At 36.3% G+C, this 27,675-nt stretch overlaps 1 protein-coding gene across 1 annotated transcript; it reads right to left on the minus strand.

Annotated features, from left to right (window-relative positions):
- Positions 1–250: 250 nt before the first annotated feature.
- NUDCD1 (NudC domain containing 1) lies at positions 251–27,571 on the minus strand. The gene is made up of 10 exons (XM_042870011.1): positions 27,426–27,571; positions 20,328–20,482; positions 16,326–16,511; positions 14,752–14,935; positions 12,939–13,124; positions 10,150–10,357; positions 9,378–9,522; positions 7,711–7,836; positions 5,339–5,498; positions 251–3,063 (listed from the first exon to the last, which is right to left on the minus strand). Exons 1-10 carry the CDS (start codon positions 27,541–27,543, stop codon positions 2,771–2,773), a joined length of 1,761 nt encoding a protein of 586 aa, XP_042725945.1. The 5' UTR covers positions 27,544–27,571; the 3' UTR covers positions 251–2,770.
- Between the last annotated feature and the right edge of the window lie 104 nt (positions 27,572–27,675).

Below are 27,675 nucleotides of genomic sequence, written 5' to 3' on the forward strand. Positions count from 1 at the left end.
ACAACAACATAATAATTAAAAAAAAAAATTAAAAAACAGTACAGGAGTTTTCAAAGAAAAGAACGAAGATTGAAGCAGTGCATGTATTGGCAACAAGCATGACCCTGCAGCACTGACAATCCATGGAACTTTGTCTCAATAGAAAACTCCTTAACATAATCAGTATTATTTTAAGGGACTGCTTATTTCTATTTCTCTATTTTGTTTCAATAACATAGGAAGGATGAGCATTTGAAAGAAACAGAAATTCTTCAAAACAATTAAAAAACTTTTATTATTAAATTTGGTATTTTTTTGTTTAAACTTGTAGAAGTATACACGATACATTCCAAATACACAGCCAAGTGAAACACTGCAAAAGTACACTGAAATAAATAACACAAGTTTTTAATAGTCCAATAGTTTCTCAGAAATTTTGTAAACAAATTGTGATTGGGACATCTCAGAAAGCACCATCTTAAAATGTAGGATTTTACTTCTTGAAGTTTCATAAAAAAAAAAAAAAAAGAATGGTTCTCAGAAAACTGTGTCTTAAATATCCCAATTCTCTACTTTGTATGTGCCCACAATAATACGCTAAACAAATAAGCCTTAAAATTAACTGAACACAGAAATGGAAATGCTGATAGTAAGCGTCTCCCTGTGGCTTGCAGCCATTTAATTATAGCAGCTTGCTCTGCAATAGCATGCACAGTTCCTCAAGGCAGAAAATCTTTTACTATGTCCTTAACTCACAGAGAAAGCAAAATGAAAGAGACTGATAAATCCTTTCTGAGAACATCATAATCATGAACACACGAGCAACATGGAACATGGGATGAACCTTTCCCCACGTTCAGTTGTTCCATGAGAAATCCCCTGAAATGGACACACTGGGGAAGCATATTTTTAGTCATTACAGATTATAACAGTCTGTGAAGAGCTGATTATTTTACTTGACTTTGCTTCAGGTGTTCCAGAAGACAACAGAAGTATGTTTCCAGAAACGTATGCCACATCAAGAAGGAATTTCATAAAGACCTGAAATTCTCATCTATACTAGGGTTACTAAGTAATGTTCATATAAATCTCAATGCACTTATTTTATACTGGAAAATAATCAGCTGCATGGACTGCAACATGATTTCTACCATGTCTGTTTGGCATTATTACTCAACATGAAATTGAGTCGCAAAAGTTATAAAAGTCATACATTCACTGAGGCTTTTTAACAAGTATTTCCAAGACAGTTTAAACAAAAATGCATGAGAAGTGAAGGTCTGCAGTTGGAATCCATTTTAACACACCCAGATAACAAAAAACTTTTCACAAATGAATATACAAAATAACAATGACATAAAATGGAGAAAAATCAGGCTCCCCGGAAAGCTGAATTTGGAGGGTTTTTCTTTTATTTTTCTTCTGCACGACAACTGCTTATCTCCCTCTCAACTTCCCACCATACCATTTAATCAATTTCACTGATACAAATCTGCAGAGTTTATGGGCAAGTGAAAACAATTAAAATCAAGAACTTTGTAGTCTGTAATAAAAAAGAAGACATTTTCTTCTCAATATATTCTTGCAGAGGTCGGAAATAATATTAACAGATGCAAACTCCCAGGACACTCACTGTGTTTCTCAGTACTCTGGTACCACAGAACAAAGCAGCTTTTTTAACAGCACAAAATCTACTCATTAGACATCCTTTGCTATAGAGCTGTAAGTAAACTATGAGAATAAAAATGGAGAGGAGGTGGAATTGTCAAAACTGACCCATTTTGGTTTAATTCTATTGACACAATCACTTTAAAATAAGAAAAAAATATTCAAGAACAGTTTTTCAACAAAATTATCCACTCCTGTTTGGTAAAAAGCAACTTTAAAGCATCCTCATGGTCTGTGCACAATAGCACTGGACACATACCACATCTGGACTTATGCACTGGGTACAGAACAGTTAAAAAGTGACATTATTTGTGGTGGTATTTAAGGCAGCAGCTGAACCTTTGACTTTCCCATCTCAGGTTACAATTCAGGTGCATTTTCTGTTAGCTGTTTCCTAATTGTAAATTAGTCATTTAAGTACATCTTGAAATGAAAATAACACATTGAATGGTATGAATCAAAGTCTTACTGTATTCTTAATCATATCAACACCAGCAACTGAATGCATTCACTCCTATTCAGTTTCAAGAAAATTTTACTGGTAATTATTTCAGCATCTCTTAAAATGTGAATAGATTCCATTACGAACATGTGTAAGTCACAGAATTTTACACTATTGATTTGGATATACAATAAAATTATTCCACTTGAGTTAAACTATTTTTTGGCCAGTATGTGAATTTGGACTTTTTCTTTTAACCACATACAATTCCTTACATTGCACACTATATGCTTGTAACACAAGTCTGTATTTTCTTTATCTGATGACTTTTTTCAGAGGTAAAACTATTAGTTAAAATCAGAAGTGAGTTCTCAAATTTCAGAAGTCCAGCAAGTGGTCACTGGAAAAAGAAATGCATAAATCTATTCTCTTATGCAAGCAGCAGTCTCTAGAAAGCTGCTAGCAGGCAAGGCATTTTTATTCATCTCCAAAAAAGCTTAGTTTAGCAACAGTGAAGCTGAAAAACTCTCACTGACTTACCTGTAAGTTCTAATGAAAAAATTCTGTTTCCCCTGCAAAGTATCTCTATTTTAAACTTCAGCAAAATGTACTGAACTCCTCAGATTATTTACCTGGCCATTTCTTTAACAAATAAACATGAACTACAGCAAAATATACTAATTAATTTCCAGCATTCACTTTTATCAAAAACAAGGTTTTTGTTGTGAGAACAAATAACCTTTCATTTGTAGCCTGAAAGCCTAAGATTGGATTGTTGGCTTCCAGAGTTGTTACTAGCTGCTTAGCAACCTGTCCTACTTGTCTTCCTTCCTTCCTGTTGTAGAGAACTGTGGACAGAGGAGTTGGCTGGCGATAGATGAAAATTCGCCGCAAGCACTCGCAAAGGGCAGCATAAGAGTAGTCTGGGGCACAAGCCATGAACTTCTTGTCTTGTTTTGATGCTTGAACATAACCTGCTCAGATCGGAAAGACAGAACGAGAAATGTGATACAGTGGCCTCATTAACACTTTAAATATCTGTCAAAATCAAGCTTAGCTTCAAAAATAACAGGCAATTACGAAGAAAATTTTGAATTTCTGACTAAAATAGGTTTAGTAATACACAACTGGTTTGTCTACAGCCAAGCAGTGCCTGCACTGTAATCTTTTTTCAACTCTTTGCCCCACATATCTAGTCGGTTTAGGGCGCACAAGAACTTGAGATGGGTCAGCTGTCTCAAAATGATCCATAGAGGCTCCTTCAACAAAATGCAGTAACAAGGGGCAAGATCAATCACTGCTCCTTCAAACTGTACTAGATGATTAGAATTTACTTGTAATCAGCCAAATGCCTATTCAAACCTTACTCCCTTTTCAAGAGAAAGTTGACAGAACAGATATCTGGAGCAAAAAAATACTTGATCCTTTAGGTTTCCCTTTGGTTCCTTCTTAAGTTTCTGTCTAAAACTTGGACTGAGAAAATAAATAAATAAATAAATAAAATAAATCATTCATCTTCTTTGCATTGCTAATTAAAAAATGAATTCTGAAAATCAAAAAACTAAAACAGAAAAGAGCGTTACTACCGTTTTGGCTACTACAATTAATAATGTAAGTTTTGGAATTTTAACATAGAAAATATTCATTTTTAGTATTAGCTCTTGCGAAGCACTTCAAAACTTGGTTGCAGATAAACAAGCTGATAGTTTACATCATCTTTGGCATATAAGAGGCAAACTAGTTTAGTACAAAGTAATCTAGTTAGTAAACTTCAATATAATACAGAAGAATGACTGTAAATAGGGATAAAGATAAAAAAAAAACCACCATGGGTACAAAAAGCTCAAATATATAATTATATTCAAAACAATAGAAAAACATCGTGAGAACATTACTTAAAATTAGATAGAAACTTGAAACAAGCAATACTATGAAAAAGCCTTAGTCCTTATCATCTAATTTTTCCAGTATAATGCAATTCAAAACAAGTAAACAAAGAATAAACTGTGAAATTAAACTCTTCTGTAATAAAAGTAAAATATTTAGAGCTTAATATGGCCTTAAGTGAAAATAACATGCTACTTTAAAAAATTGCTCATATATACATTGCAAAAATACATTGCAAAAACCCAGAACCAATCCAATTACCTAATTAAACAGCTTATCTTCCCTTTAGTTTTAGATGCAATCTAACAGTGATGAGGTAAAAAAAAAATACATCTAGGGGATGGAGGGAACTAATTGGCACACTCACAACATTATTAAAAGAACAGCTCAAGACCACACCTAGAGAAGATGAAGACTGTAATTGTCACAGCAGACAAATTCTGCACTGGATTAATTTAAACGAAATTTGATTATCTCCATTATTTAATAGGTACAGCACACGGCCAGGCAGATTATTTTGCTTTCTCTGATACAGCAATTATTACTTTTCTATCTATACATATTCAATATGTTCTGCTTTTAAGCTTATTATTTCTGCTTCCAACAATGGCTAAAACAAAATTCCTAAGTGTGAGTGCAAGGATACAGCAGTAACTGAGGGTTCTTCATAGTCACATTTTTCTGTGTTTCTGACACACTGTAACCTCAAAGTTCAGGCGCTTCTTGAACCAGAGCTGGCACTGTTATGCTCTCAATTGATCCTTCCTATCATGATTGATTTTATTTTTTTTTTAATTTATGATTTCCCCATCCACAAAGTTTTATGGCAGAAGGTTTCCTAGCATAAAGATGCCTATGCGAAATAGTTCTTTTAGTTTCTTTTGAACCTGCTGAGCACCAACATAATTGGATGTTCATAACTATATGAATAAACACTAAACAATCATTTCAAATTGTTCAGGCTTATCACCCAAGACAACAACATGGGAAAATTCTAATGACCACTTACCATAAGCACATACAAAACTAGACGTGTCATCAATGAACTGAAGATGTTTCCCAGATTATTTCTGTGTCTAAGGTGCTGACCGTGCTTTCACAAATCCTTAAATCTACATCATTTATCCAAGGAGCTCTCCTTTATTACTGTGCAGTACAGTGCTTGCACAGTCTGAATACTCTTGTTTTCCCCAAACACCTCTGATGTTCTGCTCTTTCTAAAATTAAGCTAGCATTCTATTACATGACAGAATTGCAGTAACTTTTACTTCAAATTTAATTAAGTGAAATATCAACACAAGCCATACTAAATATTCAAACAGAATGTCTCAGAAGAGTATGACCCATATGACAACTTCCTACCTAAAGCATTAAAAGTTGCAATGTGTTCCCACATGTTTTGTGGCTGATCAGAGTGGGGCTGCCAGAGAAGAGCATCAACATCATGTCTCAGGCAGAAACAAGGCATTTCTTTGGGATCCGCAACAACTGAGAAAAGATACTGATTGCTTCCAAGATTAATCTGAAAACAAAGAAAAGCAAAATATTGATTCAAAGCATGAATAGCAGATTCTGTCACATGCATTGCCAGAGTTACTTATTCAGCAGCTTAATGTTTGCTAGCTGATAAAATGTTTGAACACATTATGCTGATCAACAGTCCAATACACTACAGGTGGCAAACACACTTCTAACACATGTAGTTGTTGCTTGGGATAACAATTAAGGAAACATTATGTCCATTATGCAAGCAAACAGGAGTGTTTTGTGTAGAAATGCTTTCTAGGAAGGAGGACCCTAACCTACAACTTTTAATTCTCTCTTTAATCACTGTTTTTCTGCATCGCCAAGAGAGAAGGAAATAGTGTCTCTATGCAAAAAACAGAAAGAAAAAAGAAAAAAAAAGAAAAAAGAAGTTGATAGCACTGGAAAAATAATTAGAATACTAAAATTAAGAAATGTCAACAGTTTTCTATTTGCTCACAATCAGTTACTAAATTTCAGATCAGCACCTCATTCATCAAACATATCTAGATTGACAATAACATTCAATAAGCACTTATATTCACAAGGAATGATTGTAAGAAAGGCAAGACAAGCATAGCTACCTATCCCAATTACCTTCAAACTAAATACTACAATTAGTGGACAAATGAGGAAGCAAAAATTCCTTCTCTGTGACACAAATAACCCTTAAGGACACCTGCTTATCAAAAAGCAGATTTGGAAAACTGATGTACAGGCTGAATACTACAATACTCTGATTTCCCAGCCTAAATTCCAAAATATTCTCTTACATGTACAGAAACAGATTATCAATAAAGACATACTTTGCATTCAACATTACTAATTTTATTAATTAACAAATGAAACATATAGAAGAGTATGAAAGAGTAATAATAGTTTTTAAGGATACTGAGCTTGCTGCAATAACTAATTTTGCATGTGAAAATAAAAAGTCTGCGTAGTACTGGTGTGTCAAACTTTCTACTATCTCATAAAGTAGCGAGCACACATCTTTTCAGATGTAGAAATTGAGGAAGGTTACTTAAAACCACAGTCTGTAAGATGTATCCTCAACAATTTTTCTAGAGTTTTATGAAGAAAAGTGAAATTAGATTCAGAATCTTATTCTGTACCCACGACATTTTCTGTACAACAGAGGATGTTGTTCTAAACATACTTTAAATGACACAAGGTAGCAATGAGTTGCAACACCAGTGCTTAGAGACATCTTGGAAAAAAGTTTAGTAGAGGCATCTTGAAAAAACAAATGAATGGAAAAAATCTCAACTTAACTTGCAGTGTTCTCAGATGACTATTTTGTTTCTTCCTTTCAGCAACAGACCAGATCAAGTTCTAACTGAACTACAGTAAGGTAGTAACTTAGCAAAAAAATGCAACTTTCTATTAGGCTATATGAAAAGTTACTGAGAAAAATACCAGGTACGGAACAAGCAAGAATTCTACGCTCCTGAAAGGACTCCGTTTTATCATTATTTTGGCATAACTTTGCTTTTTCAATCAGCTTGTTTGTGAAAGTATATATACATATCTAAAATTACAGTAATAGCAGCCTCCTTATTATATCAAAATTGAAAGTAATGCTTCCTACTTTACAGCGTCAGCGCACAATGTTATAAGCAAATGCTGGTGGTACAGCAGTAGAGGCTGAACCTTCCCCCCAATATCCCCTTACATGTTGTTGCTGCGTGACAGATGGAAGCAGAGGGGCAGTCTGACAAAATGGTGTCTGACATGGAAATGGGTATTAAGCAAAGGTGTATCTCTGAATTCCTCCACGTAGGAAAAATGGAACCCAGTGGCATTAATCAAAGCTAGCTGAGCATCCTGGACATTAGGAAGTATTACTTTTCAGAAAGGGTGGTCAGGCACTGGAATGGACTGCCCAGGGAGGTGGTGGAGTCACCGAGCCTGGGCGTGTTCAAGGAAAGACTGGATGTTGTGTTGAGGGACATGGTTTAGTGGGAGCTACTGGGAATAGGTAAACGGTTGGACTGGATGGTCTTTTAGGTCTTTTCCAACCTTGGTGATTTCTATGATTCTATGATTTATGGAGACCAAACAGTGGATGTGAGCACAGTGAGACAGTGGGTGGTGTGTTTCAGCCATCATATATGTGATTTCAAGGATTTGTTCTGATAAAAGAATTCACCTTTCATATCAGAAAATGAATATTTTAAAGTATTTCAGTAATAATTTGCAGCACTTACTACATGAGTAACCTTCAAGGTATTGCCATCAAATCTGCACAAACTTGCGCCATCTTCAAGAAAAGCATCACATTCTTCTAATTCTTGTGCATTACAAGGTGGATTTTCCTTTTCAGGATCTGGATTCTGAAAGAAAAGTTCATGTAAGTATACTTAGTATCTGAGTCTCTCTCTCTCTGTATATATATATATTTAACAGAGGACACAAATATACACTTTCTTATTAATTATGAATTAATGTTGCTTCTCAAACAAGAAAAATGACAGCATTTTGGCAGCTAGTATAGTCTGGAAGTTGAGGCCAAACAATGTACAAAGAAAGATTAGACAGGGCACTAATGCTCAGTTCATCTGACATGGAGCTCTTGAATTCATGTGGTCATTTCTGCATCCATTCAGTTGATTAGTGAGAACTTTCATTTTGAATCAGTACACAAAGTAAAAGGAGCTCAGCACAGGGGTTATTTTTGTGTGTTTGTTTCCTTGCATTTGAATACTTTGACAACCTAAGTTTAAAGAAAACTGACAGGAAGAAATGACAAAGAAAATTCCTTAAATGACAGAAAACATGAAAGGCATCATATATGTGCAAGACTTAAAACAGAGCAGGATAAATGTTGGGGTTCAACTCTCCTCTGCCAAACTTTATGATTTATTGTTCTTATCAGGAAGCTTTAGAAAAGAAGCTTTCAGGTAAACAGCATTGTCATAAACACTTCAGATGACTGAAAAGAATCCATGCTTTTAGTATATATATATATAAAACACAAATTTCACTGAAACTAAATACTGAACATTTACTTTACACAAAAACTTCCCAGGGCTTTTATTATTTTTGTTTTCTAATGTGATAATTACTGCACACGAGCTGAAAAGTTGCAACAAAAATCATCTTAAAACAGGTTGCAAAAGCAAAAATTTGAAGTTCAGAAGATACACTACAGTATTTTGCCCACAAATAGCATGTGAGAAAGGAGTGAAATCAATTTAAACACTAAACAGCATTTACTTTAATTTTCCAGCCTTCTTCAAAAAAGTAGTAATCCAAAAGTATTAAATCAAGATCCTGAGAGTCACAGTTCACAAGTTTTAGATGAAATGCCAATTCTTAATTAAACCAAAATGTTAAGTATTAAACAAACAGCAGTTAAGAAATATATTTTAAGTAAAGACTTTCTCTATAACCACATGCCAGAAAGTTCATGAGTCATGCCTTTACAAAAAGCAAAAACTTAGCAAAGCATGTTATTTATACTCAGTCAACGTAAGGCAAGCACAGCATCTCTAGAAAGACAGCATAAAATTGCTGCTAATCTACTGACAAACAATAAACAGACATCCTTAAAAATTACTTCAATTAACTGCTTTTAAATTGGCCCATAACAAGTGGTGGGAACAAAATCTGTTTTTCAATTTAATCAGACTTCTATATTTTGGTGCAGAGACACTATTATGTATGCTAAATTCAGTCCCCTGTGACCATATTACAGTTCAGAACACAGTCGTAACTCCAGTGCCATTAGTTTGTTAACAATCTCAGACAAAATTGAATGTAGTCTAGGATTCTGAACAGTAAATGAACTGAAGAGCTACGTCACTTGGATATCGAGAAAAAAATAATACACAAATATGCAAATATGTTAAATGTTTTATTTTCAACTTCTTACCATTACTTCAGAAGTCAGATGCATCAGAGACTCACTTATTTCAGCGCACTGGGAAGAATCCATAACAAATTCCCCTTTTGTGTCACCAACTATTAGCTCTGGCCATCGTGGTCCCTCATTTTTCTTAATTAGAAAAATTTCCAAGCTAAAATGCAAACAGAAGCCAACAAGTAATACATGAATCTTTTTCAGATGGCAGTCAAAAAAAAGCTCTGAATGTAGATTTGAGAACTGAATTGTTACAGAAAACCATACAACAGAAACAATTAGAATTCACCTTATAAAAAATAAACTATATTAACTGAAAATATTTATTAAAAACAAAAATACAGACAAACCCAGAAGAAGTACAAGTGATTTCTCAAAGCCAAATAAAACAAATAAAACACACTCATGCTTGTGGAAAGCCTTGAATTTCCTGCTTTGAAACCAGGACAATATGGAAGACAGTTATACATACAACTTTTTTTTAATAGATTTTTTCAGTTTGAAAATGCTGTTCTATGCCACTGTATAAAACAGCTTGTCATGTAACTTTGTAAATAAGTAACTATAAGAAGGAATTACTTTCATAACGAGCTAAAGGAACAGAACTGAGACAGAACTGCAGAAGCCAGCGAGCAATTTTCAGCAGAGGAGGTAAATGCCGGAAAGGACAAGCTCAGTGTCTAGCAATAAATAACTCAATTCCCAGGAGGCCCAGAAGCCAGATATGATATACACTTTGAAATCAATTCCTAGCAATAGTAAACCTTAAAATCATATACAACACCTTTTGTTCTCTTTAATTATCCAAGTGCAGCTTTCATGGTCCACAGATGAATATAATTTTCCTTCCATCAAAGCAGGCTGGTCTTTCAATGTAACACATATGTTGTCAGGGGAAAAGTGTACTTTTATGTCATCCTTAGTGACGTCCTGAGGAATGTGAACTGTTATTGTCAGATCATCTTCAGTCTGTTGCCAGTAATAGAGAGGATCTACAATTGAAAACACACAGCAAAATACCATCTACATTAAAACTGTCCTAGATTCTACAGCATGTAACGCTGGATGAGACAGAACTGAGACTTGGGAAAGAATGGAGATTAACTTCTATTGCAAACAATTTTCTTAAAATACATCCTGCTTATTAGACAGAAACTTCTTTTTAAACAATCAAGTTAATTTGTGTCACTTATCTAGAAAACAACTTCTGTTAACGTCTGTACTCAAATATGTTGATGGAGTTATCAAATGGACATTAGATATTACTCTACAGTTATTGCGGCCTTATGAAATTGATATCTGAAGTGTATTTCAGTACACTGAAGCATTAGTGATCAATAACTCAAAGAGACACCAGTACTATGATAGTTATGACAAGCTACTCCATACTCAGGGATATAAGCTATTCAGAAACATGAACATTTTTCCCTCATCTATTTTGCCAGAAGTCACACTGACTATTAAACAGAAATGGTTTTAAAAGACCAAACAGTCTTCATTTGCCTCACTTGACAAAGATGAAATAGAATTGCCTGCCAAGAGGTAATAACTGAATTTTGCTTCAGGGTCTACAATCTGCCCGATGCCTATCTTAATTATTAAACTTCTAGAAAAACTGCCTTTCTATGAAAAATACTTAAACAGGAAAGCAAAAAAGGTGGTTAAAGTCTAGAGGATGTGTTCAATCAGGAGTGGTTGAGGACGCTGAGTTTGTTAAGCCTGGAGAAAAAAGAAGGTTGAGGGGTCACCTCACTGCTCTCTACAACTTCCTGAGAATGGCAAGTGGAGAGGTGCTCATCTCGTGTCAGGACAGATGGGAGTGCCTCAAAGCTGCACTAAGAATTAGGAAAAACTTTTTACTGAGAGGGTAGTAAGACATGGGAACAGGCTTCCTAGAGAGGTGGCTGCTGCCCTGTGGCTGCCCATATTTAGGAAGCATTTCAGTAATGCTCCTAATACTTTTTAACTTTGGACTGGCCCCAAAGTACTCCTGACAGTTGGACTTGGAGATTTTTGTAGGTGCTTTCCAACTGAAATTATTCTGTTCCATAAAGAAGGCTGTGACAGCATGATTGAGTAGTGAAAATATACCCACGGAAAACATAACTACAAGTGTATTTATTTTCTTTTAAAATTTCCCTGAGATTTAGAGGAGAAATAAAGTTTGGATGGACTCATTTTCTGAAATGCTTTAGAAGTTCTCCACATTGTCACAGTTCAATATTTGGTTGACCATGTCAGCAGCTGAAGCTCTGGAAGTGCTCTTACACCTGTCACCATGAGTTTCCTGTCTGAAGTAGAATAGTCACAAATGATACAAATACGATTCACAGAAACTGTTAAGATGAGATGTGACAGTCCTTAAAATTCTTACATTTGATACAGACTGTATCTGGTCTTAATTAATAAGAAAAAAGAATGAGACCAAACCAAATGTCCTCGACTTTTTTTTTTCCCTTTGCACTACCTTCTAGATAACCTGATTAGCAATAAAGCACGTACAGGGCAGAACACAAAAGAACAAAGGGAAAAGCCAAAATGACAGTGAGTAACATAACCACCTTAACAGTTCATATACTGTTGTAAGCTCTTCTAAAAATCAGAGTTCTACTGCCAGTGCATTTCGTTTCATTATTTGGTATCTATTTTGCTTGCAGTTCTATAGAACCGTGCAACTGAAACGACAGCCTACACTAGGTTTCTGAAAAGACAAACTCTTTCTTAAAGAGGAATTAGACTTCCTCCTGAAATCGAAGTTCAGGTTTCACTACTTTCTCTGACATTACATTTCTGTGCCATCATAAGATCTCTTAAGATATCGCAGCTCCACGCATCACAGATGGCCTTCCTGAGTTGGGAAACAACAGATGTGCACCCATACGCATTAAGTGAACTCTGTTTGGAGCTGGTATTGTGCTAGTATTATTCAGTTAAAATAGGTTCAGTAACCAACCTCTCATAATCAGAAACAAAAATCAAATTGGAAATAGTGCAGCAACACAGATATCCATATTACAGAGCTGAGTGACATTTAGGATTAAAATTTAAGTTTGTTCATTTTGCTCTGGTTTAACAGAAGAAAAGTAGTCTTTTGTTGATGTCAGTTATTTTTTTCTAAACTGCTGAACAACTCCTTGCGGGAGCTTCACTCTCAACTGTTTGGGTGTCATCCCCTTGTTTTATCTACGAAAACTGATTTCTTCATTTGAGTACTTCAGCTAGATCCTTGAATTTAGGCAGCCTAACTTTTGTCTAAACATCTCAACTATTAGCAAATAATCAGTACAGTCTCTTGGCAAAATGCCTTTATCCTTGGGTCAAAGAAATTCTTTATGTGCCTCCTTTGTCAACTGTTTCCCACCTAGGCTTATGCACAATATAACTTTCCAGGAAGAAGACAAACGCATTAAAGTCCATCTGTTCATAAAATAAAGAAATAAATAAATGGATCAAGAAAAAAAAAAAAACATTTCAGGCAGATATTAAGACTAACATCTACTAGGATTTCCAAACAAGCTCTTTTCTTAGCCAGAACAGAGAGCAATCTATCATAAACTGTCAAATAAGGTTTACCTTTCTTTTCATTTGTTGTTTTCTTATCGTCATTTTCTTCTAAAATTTCTTCCTTTTCTTGTACAAATTTGAATGGTTTGTAGGATATAATCATTAGACCATCTCCACCTGGCTCTATTGATGCATAATGGGGGACCGATTTTCCCTGTAAAATTCTCCTTTTGTAGATTTCATACCTATGTTCATCTATAACATGAAGAAAAAAAAATTGAGCAGTATATTTTTCTAGGGGATGAAACTCTTGTACAAGAACCTCATTACACTTAAAAACGCTAAGCAATCCTACAAGTTAGATAACAGTACTTTAAAAGGAAATCTCTTTTTCAGTGACTTTAGGATATATGTAGTTCCTAAAATTAATTTAACATTGTCCTTTTTTCTTATGATGTCTTCTTTAATTACAGCTAGCTCAGCAATTAACAAAAGTACTCTCAGCCTCTGTAGAAACAGGCCTTCCAAATATTTTTAGAGCTGATATATGAGCTTGAGAACCAACAACACAGCTTCTGGATAACACTTCACCCTTAACAGAAAATGCCTGCCTTCACTTTTGAAGGCCTGTGTTTTATAAAAGCTGAGGAGATTCTAGTTATCAGCTACTGGCATCAAGGAGTGTGCTCCCAAACATATGAATACCGATGATTTAAAACATAGGTAAAGTCATAGGTTCTAGAGCTTGTTGTTCTTCAATTAAAACCTAACTGGACTCAGAGCCCTCAGTATTTGATCAACTGTCTGTAACAACAGATTGTACAAATGGATTTTTAGCAATTAACTAACAATACGACCAAATTCTGACACGTAATAATATTATCTCTAATATTAAAGGTTTGATTTTTCACATATATCCTTCACCTCTTCCTTGAAAGAATTTGCTGTTCTTGTGACTACAGCTTTACTTTAAAAAGAGAAAGAAAAAAAAACAGTACTGGGAATTTATTAGTACAGACATTAGACAAGACCAGATCACAATGGTAAAAATTCTTCTGTACCACTCTAGTATTCCAAAGTGTCTGGGTTCACCTCAGTGATAAGTTTACAGAAATATCAATGTCACAGTACAATAGACAATAATGGATAAACCAGGTATAATTTGGGTGCCCTTAAAAAGTTATCTTACATGCTAAAAGGTAGTTTAGAAAAAGAGTAAGGAACAAGAACCAGTCTACAGTGTAATTCTGGTCCTTGTTCAGTTCTGGTTCAGTTAAAGTCTCCTCCTCTGTTCTAAAAAGTGTAAGCAAGGAGCTATTAGTAGAATAGATATAGCCATTCTAATCCAAGGCAGAGCAAGATTTCATCTATATGGTTACTGGACTACAGGCAGCTGGGGAACCTGCATCAACAGATGACCTCAGATTAGACAGATGACCAAATCAAGTAAGTCTACATTGTACAATTAACCACTCATACAACATTTTGAAAAGTACAGAAGGTATTAATTAGAAATAGTTTTGAACTTAGATTTTACTAGACAAAGCTAAATGGGAATTTCATCTCATAATGTCACAAAGTATCATTCTTAGCTTGTTTTCTAATTACCTTAACTACACACATGCAGAAGTTTATCCCTTCCTGTCTTCCAAATGTTTGTCACACTGTAGGTCTACAAGTGAGAACTTGAACTCAAAATGAATTTAAAATCTGATAACAGTTTTGTTGGGACACAAACATCAGAAATTGAGGAACAATCAACATTTAAAGCAATGAATGAAAACATAATCGTTGTTTTTCTTTTGCAGTGTTTTTTTGGTTTTGTTTAGGTTTAAGTTTTTTTTTCCTTTACCCACCAATAACACAAATTTAGAACACTTACCCGCTTTGCTCATCTCCACAAGTGTAACCCATTCCAAAGTAATATGAAATCCACTTCCTTTTGTGTCCAACTCATCTTTTTCTACCCTAAGCAGCAGCACGGCTACTGAATGTTTATCAGATTTTACATATGAAACACTGTGTACTATAATAAATGGACTGCCTAGTTCTTCATTAAACACAATCTGGAAGACAAAATGGTGGTAAAAGGTTAGTCAGTTAAAGTTAAAAGACCCAAAAATTAGTGAAAGGCTTCAATGAACATTAAACAATCAAAATTTGCTTGCCACAAATCACATCAACTTTTGGTTAGCTCTGAAGTGCTAGTGGAGTTAGACTAGATGTTCCCTGAAGCTCTCTTCTAACAGAACTATTCTATGTATTTCTGGTACTTCCTCCCCTGGCTATCAAGAAAGTGTTCTGAAGTATTTTTATTATTGTCTATATTATAGAATGATTTAAATGCTCCATTAGTTAAAGCACAAAACTCTACAAAAATGTCTGCAATGAAGCATAGGGTAATCAGCTTCCTTTTGACTGAACTCTCAAACTGTACAGGGGAAGGAGCTGCTCCACCATGCTGAAATCCTCCACTTCAGGTATACACATGACTTCCTGCCAATATTAAAAACTCCTTGACTGTGTAGAAAACTGTCCTCTAATTAAAAAGTTGCATGAAAAATGTGGTAATTTAATATCAAATTCATCTTTCAGAAATGAAGAGAAATAATAGACCAAAACTTATAGTAGCTGAAGCTCAAGATGGTTTAAAATAAATGATTTTGTAAACTATTTAATAATGAGAAATATTACAACCACCAAGTTAAATAAAAAATACCAAACACCAATAATTTTCCAGAGCTAAGTGTACAGCATCAAAATTTTCTCTCCCAGAGATGTGGAAATATTACAATTTAGATTATACCTACTCTGCATAAAGCCTTCGGGGTTAACTATAAAAGCTTTTTAATCATCAGTTTTCTTTAAATTTTATTCTAGTCACTGTGGACACACTTTTAAGACAGGATAAATTAAATGTTGAACATTTCAAGTGCAATTACATCAGCACAAGCAATCTAGAAGCTCCCTAACTTAAAACGAAAATTAGCTTTAGCTTGATTGACAGTAATTTCAGGCATTTTAAAAAATATTTATTACTCCACAGGTCAGAGGAAATAATTAAGAATAAGTGATAGTGGAAGGAAAACCTAGGCTGACCCATAAAAATAGAGAAGGGAAGGAGAAAATGGTTCTCATAAGAAGTTCAGTTTGACAGGTGTGGAGTCACCTATTTAGAAACACTCGCTCTGCTTAGCGAATCTGTTTAGACAGATTCTTTTTCAGTCAAAAGGCTGTTTCCATTCAACCATTTGAATTTTACAGATTTTTTTTCACATAAAGAAATAATTCACATGATCTTTATGCTTGGACACAATACTTTATCAATGCCACAGAGTTAAGATTGAAAGCTTAATTTTTTTTAATAACATTATATGGGCGATTCTCATATTAAATGCAGGAGAAATAATTATTTGGTAAATGTACAATTCTTTAGCGTGTTATTTTAAGACTTACCTCCCACTTTTCCGATGCACTGTTTCCACGTTTGCCTGACTTAATTAAATATAGTCTTCCTGTTCCATCAGAAATGGTAACCCATGTGGAAGACGAGAAGTATATTGAGGCACAAAGGCGATCATCGTAAGCTGTCAAATCTGTAGGTAGCCTGAAAACTTCTCTTGGCTTTTGCAGAGCAGTGTCCTATAAGCAGAGTCACTTTATGAATCATAGAATCACAAGGTTGGAAGGGACCTACAAGATCATCTAGTCCAACCGTGCTCCCACTACCATTACCATGAAGTTCTAATCAAATTCACCATTGCAGAAAAATGAACAACAAACCTCAACAGCAATTCACCAGTTCACATAATTGAGCCTATTGGGAAAAACATAGGTAGGCAAGCATCACTTCCACATATGAGGAAAAGGTGGTAGAATTTTAGTATTCAATCTGTTTACTGAAAACATAAGTATTTTATAATTGGTACTTCAACACCTTTTTTTTTTTTTTTTTCCTTTAAATTCACAGTACTAATTTACATTTTGCATTTAAAAAACTTTTACTTCTTTTCTGCTAACATTCCTGTATAATTTATCATTCACCTCACACAATTTTACTCCCAATAAGAACCTGGAGACCTGAAGTGAAATAAAAGCCATAGAATTGTACTCAAAAAGTGCATTTACAAGGGCTTCTAAACTAAAACAAACTTCAGCCCTCTTTCTTATTCAACTTGTTCACATATATGTAACACAGAAAGAGCACGTTTGTGCATGCAAGCATGACATATCCTTTTTTTTTTTTTGAGACTATCATATTAGAGACAATTTCAAATCTATCATATTTTCCAAATGTTATTAAAATCAGATATGCAGCTAGAACATGTTCAAAGTTAGGCAAGATAAATTGGATTTGGGTAAGTACCATGTTAATAAGCATCAGTAAAAAAGATCAGATGACAAACAGCCTGATTGTCTTTTGGGCCTACTTGAATTTGTATTAGAGATTACTGTTCCCTACGAAAAGGCACAAGGGCAATTCAGAAAATCTGCAACAGAAAAGATGAAAATTAGATTTATAATTACTAGTAGCATTCAGGATCACTCTGTAGATTCAGTTGCATCGCTGCAACCCTTCAATTATTCACCTAATTTAGAACCCATTCAGGAAGGGAGAATGAAAGAATTATAAAGAAAGAAAGAAAAAACACACTCCACACCCAAGCACTTTCGACATCCTCATCTTCTACTAGAATTTCTTAAGGTTTTACTGAAAGGCAGTACCTTCTGAAATAAAAGCATTCCACTGTAACAAGTTGTATAATTACTGTGAACAGGAATGAAGAATGCAAATTGCGGAAAGAAAAAGCTTCAGGCCCGGAACTATGAATTACAGGGATATGCTATGCAACATTGCAGAAGACCACACTTCTGACAGCCTTCAAGTGAATCATAACAGTAAGCTTCAATTAGTTATGGATGTAATTTTGTTTTAAAAAACTATCAACTGTCAATCACTTAATCTTCTAAAGCCCACATTAGATTTATCAACACTAAAGAGGAGTGACAGGAGTCAACAATCCTGGAAACGTTAATTAAAAAAAGTCTTCATATCACAAAGCCTCCCACCTAAAAGGAAAGAAAGAAAATGCCCTTACAATAACCTTCCTTTTGATGCTCACTAGTATTGAGTCTGCAGATAAAATGGGAGGAACTGTTGACACTTGAGAGTAAACAGGCCTTGCAGAGAGCTGCTGACAAATTAGAAAGCTGGGCAATCATCAACTGAATGAAGCTGAACAAGGGCAAGTGCCAGATTCTGTGCCTGGAAGAGAGCAAACCTGACTTTGTAAAGGATGGGGAATGAGAAGCAGGAGAGCAGCCCAATGGCAAGGGATTTGGGAGTTCTGGTTGACTGAAGTTGAATACAAATCAGCAGTGTGCCCTGGCAGCCAAAAGGACCAACCATGCCCTGGGGTGCATCGTGCCCAGCACTGCCAGCCAGGCAAGAGAAGGGATTGTTCCATTCTGCTCTGTGATGGTGCGACCTCACCTCAACCACTGAGTGCAGTTTTGGGCATCACAACATAACATTAACAGATGATATCTTCTTAAACACCAAAGTTGCAAGGTGAATTTGTCATTTAAGTATAACTGCAACATATCTCCAAACAAAAATCAAACTTGCAGGAAAAATAGGTATCAGAACTATTTGAAGTTACTTGTTAAAAAAAAAAAAACAAACACCTTTCAGTTTGGATTTGGGATAAGCATATTAACCTGCTTCATCATCAGCTAAAGAGAGTTCAGTACAATAGTGCCTTCTGTTAACTTGTAAACTGTACTTACTTAAAACAACATTATTTATAACATAGATTTCACTAATATACGCACAGGCACTTTTGAGAAGAGAAGCTTTGTTAATGTTTCTGAACAGAAATTCCTTTTTATATGTGTGCAAAGACATTTATTCTGCAAAACAGCACCGTACTGCAGATTAGGACACAACATGGCAGCCATTTACTTGACATTCTGGTAGCACAATAGTGCATCAACAAAATTTAACTTTCTTGAAAATTTTTCATAGAATCATAGAATCATAGAATCACCAAGGTTGGAAAAGACCTAAAAGATCACCCAGTCCAACCGTTCACCTATTCCCAATAGCTCCTACTAAACCATGTCCCTCAACACAACATCCAGTCTTTCCTTGAACACCCCCAGGGTCGGTGATTCCACCACCTCCCTGGGCAGTCCATTCCAGAAAAAATTTTCTCTTGAAAATAAAAATCTAACAGCTGCCTTGAATCAGTTAGTGATAGAACTATCTTGGGAAGCATCTACATGTTATTACCTTTCTCAACATAGAATTCTAATAGAATCATAGAATCATGGAATACTTAGAGCTAGAAGGGACCTTTGAGGGCCATCTAAATTGATTCCCCTGCAATGATCAGGGACAACACAGCTACATCAGGTTGCCCAGGGCTTGATCCAGCCTTGCCTTGAAAGTCTTCAGGGAGACTAGTAACTGGTTATAAATGAAGTACTGTTATTCAAATTAGCTAATATACAATTCTGGATTACTTTCCATTCTTGATAGATGAAGATGTATTTGATTCAGAAGGATTGAGTCAAATCATCACGAAAACAACAACAACAAAAACATACTTATTGGTAAAAAACTGTGAGTACACCTTTATTACTCAATAGGGTACAAGTCAAAATCATCAGTGAATTAATCTTATTCTAAATTACAAATTCAGCTAAGAAGACATTGTGATAGCTGTAAAATTGCCACGGATAAGTCTTCTGTTCCTTAACAAGCAAGGACTACAACTGCATATATCAGAAAGACAGTATCCATGCAGCCATGTTTTCTCAGCTCGAAAAGAAAGAACGGCTCTGCAGTGGAATCAGGGCGCTTAGGCATTCAAGTGCCTCAAGAAAACTGACTGTGTAAGACAGTCAATGTTATCAGTATAAAAGCAGAGAACTGCCATGTTTTTCTGACTTGGTCTAGCTTATTCTCTATTTCAAATTTGCCCAGGGACACAAGTGCTTTTGGCCTCCATCCAGCCATACACAGATTACACTATTGGTCTACATGTGCTTTCATTTATAATTCTAAATCACATAGCTTTTCTCTATCTACAATTATTGGATTTTCAAATTAGCAAACATCAAACAAAATAGCTGAGAAAACTCTGGCAATTGCATAAGAAGTACCTGCTCTTTTCTTCAGCTTGAGACCATATGTTTATCCTCCCCATGAAGGAATAACATGTAGTATTAATACAGTGCAATACTAGTAAACTTCTATTAATGAAAAATTTCAGAAATTTTCATTTAAAATCTTTTCATCCCCCTAGCAAACCCCATTTTTGTCAATCTACCTCTCCTCCTGGCAGTAGCTTCCCTTCCAGTTTTGCATCTGGAATCTCCTTGATCTGTTTTCTACTTTATCAATCCACACCTATTCAAATTCAGTTATTCTAAAAATAAGTTTCTGCTTACCAGAGTCACTGACAAGTTCATAACCCTTCCAAATTGGTCAATGTAGTAAACATTATCCTGGTACCAGGAGTCAAGGTGAAGATAATTATACATGCCAAAAGCACGCATGTGGTCAAGGGTATATTGATCATCACGAAGCTTCACTTCTGCTACAGCTGGAAGATGAAAAGAGAGAGAAATTACTTAAACAATATTTCTGAATATAATTTAATAAGTTAACACTTAAATTAATAATTTTAAAATAATTCATCCGTCTATAGCCCGTAGGCCTAGTTTATTTGAGGGAAAACATATTATGCATATGTAGTCAAACAACAAACAGTATCACTATGAACTTGGAAAGCAGGTCCTGCACACTGAAAGGCACCACAATCACTCACTGCAGTAACGTAATAACCATTACCATTTACAGTCACCTACACTGACTCTTCCCAACATCTGTTGAGGTCTCTCTACTTTATTAAATGCCCTCACAAAAATGAAAGCACAAAGCAAGAACCTTGTAAAATCTACTTTTAAGCCTACTTGTAAAGACTACAAAACGTTCCTGATACATATACTGTACTAAAGAAAACAAAATAATTCTGCTCAACCATAAGTCTAAGCAAACAATGGACAAAAGAAATACCTTCTAACTACGTGAATTTCATAATCTTGAACTCTGAATCATGCTATCAGCAACTGCAAAGCAAACAATTAAGACACTATTAAACATAATTAGTGCATGGTCATTACTGAAAAAGTATGTTCCTAGCACCTACAATGATGCTGAAGAAATCTACAGCAATCTCCAAGATACCATCAAAATTTCAATGCAAGTTTTCTCTATCTGAAGGAGTGTGCAAAGAACGGCTGTTCACTAATAATAGTACCTTCTTCAGGATAGGCAGCGTGCTACTTACAGCCACCCACTTGAGCAAACTGAAAACATCTCCACAGCTAGCAGTAATCTTAGCTGGAATTATCTGCATAAAACTAAGCAAGTTATTTAAATTAGCTGCAATTCCTTCTTCCTTCTCCACATCTATTCAGAGACTGAGTAGTTTCAACATCTCAAAATACAGAAAATCTCCAAGCTCAAGTGAAGACAGTGGCAAAGATCTAGTGTATCCTTCTAAAACGGTCTCCAACAGACTGGCACTACTCAGTCTCCACTACAGACATCCCAGGACCCGTAGTTTCTCTCTAAGAAGTTTATTTCAAACTTGACATAACAAGAAAAATCCTTCAGAAACTTACAAGTAAACTGTCTGCCCATGATGAGTAAGCTTCAGACCCACAGTAAAGGGAGATTAACAAAGCAATGAGAAGGATATAAGGAAGAAGGTTTTTGGATATAAGAGAGAAATCTTCTACAGTAAGGCTGGTGATCACTGAAAGAGGTTGCCCAGAGAGACAGTGGATGCCCTGACCTAGGAGACATTGGCTGGATGTGGCTCTGAGCTATAGGTGCCCCTGTTCATTGCACGGGAGTTGAACTAGATGACTTTAAGCCTCCCTTCCAACTGAAACAATTCTGTGATTTTAAGGCCATATTAGTTATTTTAATTACCACTTTTACAACTTCCAAATTTTTCTTTTTCTGCTCAGAAACACAGCAAAGTAATCTTCACATCATGTTCGCTGGAACCATTCACAACTCTATCCAGAAGTCCTCACCTTGGACTCCTTACACCTTTCTTTAGCATATATTTAAAACCTACTCAAGAAGCAGTATTTCATTCTACTTATTGCAATGATTACTTCAAACTGTAGTTCATTTTCCAAAACAATGAGTGCCACTGAATAGCTATCACAACACATATCACCAATCAGATAATCACTATGGGCTCAAAACTGATCCCATTAGAGACACTGGCTATTAACAGGGGTCGTAGAAAACTATGCAAGACAACTGTCTGATTAATTAAGAATAAATATTCCAGTCATACTGTATAAAATGTTTGCAAAATGATGGCATAATTAGCAATTAGTCTCCTAATCATTGTTGATGTTTGCAAACCAAGAGCATTAATTCCACTCAACTCAACTCATTATTCATATTCACCACAGTGGAGAGATTTCAGCATCTCTGCAATTAATAATTACTCTTTCCTAAGACATGGCTAGAAGAAAAAAGCTACAATGTTAAAAAAAAAAAAAAAAGAGTTAAGAAAATATACCTGCCATAATGTGAAAGATGCTACCCATTCCAGTTTCTACTTTAACTAATTAGAATATTTTACAGTAAATTACATTATAAAAGAAATTAAAAAGTTGTGTTATGTGTTTTAAAACTGTTTGGACAAACAGTCTTTACCACAGATATTTTCCTAACAAGATGAAAGGCAATGTGAATGTTCTGCAAACAATTAAAGACAAAAACAAATATAATCCAAGATTTCCAGTGAAATCAAGTACATCTAATTTCCTTTCTGCATAGGCAGGTATACTTATAGTCAGGGACTACAATTCACATGCTGAAACATGCAAGTGTTTTCAACACAGAAAAGCTAAGGTTGTCTTATTTTGTTTTCTACCCTTCCCTCCCCCCAGGCACATTGCTGCTAGTAGAATTTTAACTAAAATATATATAAATATTGAAAACAGTTAAAACTGGCTGCTTCCTAAAGCAATTCAGAACTTTCCAAGAAATTTTTTTGGAACAATACACCATGGCTTAGCTGTAGGATTATAAACTCTATAAGGAATGAAAAAGCATGAACAAAGTCCCTGTCCTTGAGTTTTCCAGCCGGTTATTCTGACAAGCCCTGCATAATAGGAGTTGGTACAAAGAGATCCAAATCTCTTAAGATGAATTATGCAATTAACTCTTCATAAGTATATGTCAGTATATGTTCATAAGTCAGAAACTATACCACATGTGATTTTAAACCTGGAAAGCAAACAAATGTGTACTGGATTTCCACATAACACTTCAAATATGGTTATCAACAGCTTACAGAATGTATCCTGTATATACATATTTCTGCCAAGAAATCATTAGATTAATTGAGGCTCATTCTGTGATCAAGTAAAATCTGTGCACAAATGCCATCTGCTTCACATATCTTGCGCTCAGACAGTTATAGAAGATTTTACACTATGATAGAGTTACATTCCTTCCTTTCTGCAGCCTTCCCAGTTCAAGTCTTCTTGATGGTCCTTGGAAAAAATGTGAAAAATTAATTAAGGGTTCTATTTGGCAAAATAGAAGCTAATAAAATGAGAAGAAAAAAAGAGAAATACTTAATGAGAAAATCACCTTATTCACACAAAAGTTTTTTCGCTTGTTTTTAAAAAAGGAACTGAATCTAGGACAGACTAATTCAATAGCTCCAACTTTTTGAGTTCAACTAACAAGCAGCAATTTATGACAGCTTCTCCTACAGAATAATACACAGTCTTATTCCAGTTTCTCATAAACAAATATGCACTACAGAAACCAAAGAACATTAATTCATACTCTGCCATACCAGCAAAGAGAAGGAATGTATATATAAATTAAATCTCAGCTTTCAGTATTATTACCCAACAACTGCAGTGAGGTGTGGTATTTCAGACTAGCAAAATTATGTCACTTGTCTAGAATTGTAGGTCACCAGCTCCATGACTGAAAAAATAATTAATTTGACTCAAAATATTTCCCAGCTAATTAAGCCAAGATTTTCACTAATACCAAATCTACTTAAAAACAAAAGGAAAATGTACTAAGCAATTCATAAGAATCAATGAAAGGAACAAAATATCCCTAGCGTAATCTGATCTTATTATTATCCTGCCCAGCACTCAAGGCCTCACCTTGAGTTTTATGTTCAGTTTTGGGCATCTCAGTACAGAAAGGACATTGAGGTGCTGGAGCAATCCAAAGAAGGGCAACAGGGCTTGTGAAGGGCTTGGAGAATATGCCCTATGAGGAGAGACTGAAGGAACTGGGCTGTTTAGCCTGGGGAAAAGAAGGCTGAGAAGAGACCGTGTTGCTCTCTTCTAATATCTGAAGCGTGCTTACAGCGAGAGCGGGGTTGGTCTCTTCTCACTGCTGACAGGTGACAGGACAAGGGGAAATGGCCTCAAGTTGCACCAGGGTAAGTTTAGGTTGGATAGCAGGAAAAACTTCTTTACTGAAAGGGTTGCTAAGCACTGGAATAGGCTCCCCAAGGAGGTGGTTGAGTCACCATCCCTGGATGTGTTTAAAAACACTTGGATGTGGCGCTCAGGGACATGATTTAGCAGAGGGTTGTTAGAGTTTGGGTAGCATGGTTAGGCTGTGGTTGGACTTGTTGATCTTTAAGGTCTTTTCTAACCTGAGCAGTTCTATGATTCTATAATCAGTAGAACTTGAAAAAAAAGTGGAAAATGCGTGAAATAATAACTCTGCATTTTCATATGTTCTACTGAACACATCACAGTGACTTCAAAATACTGTAAAATATGTAAACTAATTTTATCAACACATTATTTTGGGACCTTTATATCATATTTTGTTTTGCAATGCCACCCAGTGGAAGGAATTTAGTATTTCATGTACACTCTTTACTAGCGAAAGACAGTCCCTGAATTTATTTTCTAGTACCAGTGGTCAGCACACACAGATCGTTCTATCTCAGAATCAGTTTTCTCCGAGGAAGCATGTTTTCACTGTTAATGGCAGCATCATTTTGTTGCTAACCAAAAGTACAAGACTTTCTTAGCATACTGTAGCAGGTGTTAATAGACTGAACACAGAAGTTTACTTCTAATAAGCACACAGCTTGCTGAAAACAAGCATGCTTTCCTTTCAGATACCATTTCATGAAGTATTTTCGCTGGATCAAATTACTAACACAGATATGAACATACATGGCATCTATTGCACACTCAAGTGAACCTAAAAATCAAACAATACCCAAAAACTGGTGAGGCATTTGTGAGAACATCACTGTCAAAACAGCTTGTAAGCTGACTTGTGCCTGCTGTAGGAACCATCTTCATTAATGTAGTTATATACCTATACATCATTTTTTTCCTTCTCGAGAAATTAAAGTACAACACAAGAACAGTTATATAAGGCCTAAGACCTAAACCTAAATATCAGCAACTAAGGAAAATAAGGAGAAAAACTAAAGAAAAGAAAGAGAAATACATACAACGTTTAGGGTGAAGAGCTGGGTATTAAAGCAGTAATACCGTGGGACTCATCACTAGTTGAAGTACCAGGATGAGAGATCAGAAAAATGTTTGTGGAAGTTCAGGAGAATTGGGACAGAATGGGGAGCAACCAAGCAACAAATGGGCAAAGAACAAGCTAATTACAGCATCTAAAAAGGAGTGTATAATAACAGAATTTCACCATTCTTTTCCACCATTATAATTTAAGATATTCACTATGAACTTGTTCTCCACTATCAGATCCAATAAATAAATAGAAAGCTATTAGAAATTTCTTTCTGCTTCACTTGCACATTTGACTAGCAAATTCACGGCAACCACAGTTTGACAGTTGCAGACAAATTAGCACTGAATACTAAGCTTTATATAGCAGTCAGAAAATGAAGGCTGCTGTAGTCCACATGAGTGTGATAGCCAGCATAAGGTGTCCAGCAGCTGCACATTCTCCTTTTCCAATAATGTAGATCTGCATCAATTTCATGCGTCAATTCTTATCTCATTTGGTTTTACAGGTAGCTCAACCCATAACTTCTGCCCAAGATGCAAGTCAAAGTATGGAAGCAAGCCATCAATCTAACATAAATGCAGACCATTGATAGCAGAAAACACAAAGTTCAGGTACAGACTATCTCTGCACTAAAAGGAAAGTGCCCTGAAGTAAGCAGAAAAACAGCAGAGAGAGTGAGCCATCAGTATGGCCCAAAGACAGGTTGAAACACAGCAAAAAAAAGTCATCTAGAAGACTGACTGAGGGCTTAGTTTGGTTTATATTTCACATTAGTAATCAAAAGAAAAACAAAAAAGAAAAATAAGTGCATATACACAAAAGCAGAGAACAGAATAAGCAATTTGGTATTATATTTAGTCGGACTGGCAAGTAAGGACTGGAGTCTGGATCTCCGTGTTATAGTAAGAAGACCAAGAAAAGAGAACAGATATACATCAAATTTATACCACAAGGGTTACTGTAACTGTTATGCCAAATACCTGAATGGACTAGAGGCATTAGAAGCTCCATAATTCAAACTCTTCAACGAAAATATTGAGTCCTCAATTTAAAACAGGTATGCAGTACACATATCTGAGAACCACAAAGCATCCTTGATCACCTTACACACAAAACATCACAGTAAGAACAACATCGTGACAAAGGGCAATGTTACACTACATAACAAAATGTTACTCTCATTACACTTCCCAGTATACAATGGTATCACCTCATCTTCACTCACTCATCCTTTAAGACACAACTCACACACAGTGTACCTTTCTGCCCTGCTATTAAAATAATGTACTGAACACAGATCTGCAGCAACACATAGCAGGTAGCCCAGAAGTCGGGTGTATCGTCCAGTGAATATAGAGACCAGCCTGCCCGAGCTGCATACTACACTGTGCTCTTATAAAAAAGGCTACTTCATGCACCTTACATCTGACCTGCGCATCGCACACCAACAAAGCCACAACGCTGAGAGAGCTTACGGGGCACGGAGTTAGGCGTGCACCCCATGTGATTCTGTCAGTGTTCTTCTGGGTGAAATGAGAACTGAGTGAATCATCGCACTAACAGCTCAGCAACTCACACGCTGATACCGCACAGCAAAGAAAGCAAGGCCATGAACAGTCTGAGCATCCACGTCTGAACTACGAGCAAAGGAAGACAAAGGGCTTTTATGCAGGGGATCGCGTGAGGCATTAATTTCATGCGTATGCCTCTAATTCTAACACACGTCTGATTCCAGACAGCACGCACCGAACCGCCCCGGCCGCCGCCGCGGTCCAACCGCGCATGCCCGACCCGAAGGCCGGCTGCACACACGCACTGATCCCGGCTCGGCGGGCAGCCCGCTGCAGCGTGGCGCCGTGCCGCCGCTCGGCTCTTCGTGCGGCAGGAAGGCGCCGCTGCTCAACCGCAACGAGAAATCGGGTCGAGCCACGGAAGCGCCCCAAATCACCGGCCCCGCTCCTCACCCGCGTCCAGCTCCAGCTGGTAGCAGGCCAGCGGCTCCAGGGACAGCTTGTAGCCCTCGAACTTGGGGTCCAGGAGCAGGCGCTTGGTCTCCAGCGAGCAGTGCGCGGCGCCCTCCATGCCGGACGCGGGCAGCGCGCGACACCGCCGCGCAGCACCGCGGGAAGAGCCGCGCGCACGCCGGGAGCGGTAGTTCGGAGCTGAGCGCCGCCGCGAGCCGGGAGCCGCGGGCCGAGCCGGGCGGAGACTGCA

Source organism: Lagopus leucura, unplaced genomic scaffold, assembly GCF_019238085.1.
Source record: "Lagopus leucura isolate 7727_CA_CO unplaced genomic scaffold, USGS_WTPT01 Super-Scaffold_100002, whole genome shotgun sequence".
Taxonomy (NCBI): Eukaryota; Metazoa; Chordata; class Aves; order Galliformes; family Phasianidae; genus Lagopus; species Lagopus leucura.

What these genes read in the sequence shown, in the direction of transcription:
- NUDCD1 (XM_042870011.1), bottom strand. Translation starts at nt 27,543, where the DNA reads ATGGAGGGCGCCGCGCACTGCTCGCTGGAGACCAAGCGCCTGCTCCTG. An exon ending in AACAACAAATGAAAAGAAAG is followed by an intron (nt 10,358 to 12,938) that starts GTAAACCTTATT and finishes TTTCAATTGTAG; the next exon opens with ATCCTCTCTATTACTGGCAA. An exon ending in CCTTGAAGGTTACTCATGTA is followed by an intron (nt 5,499 to 7,710) that starts GTAAGTGCTGCA and finishes CTTTGTTTTCAG; the next exon opens with ATTAATCTTGGAAGCAATCA.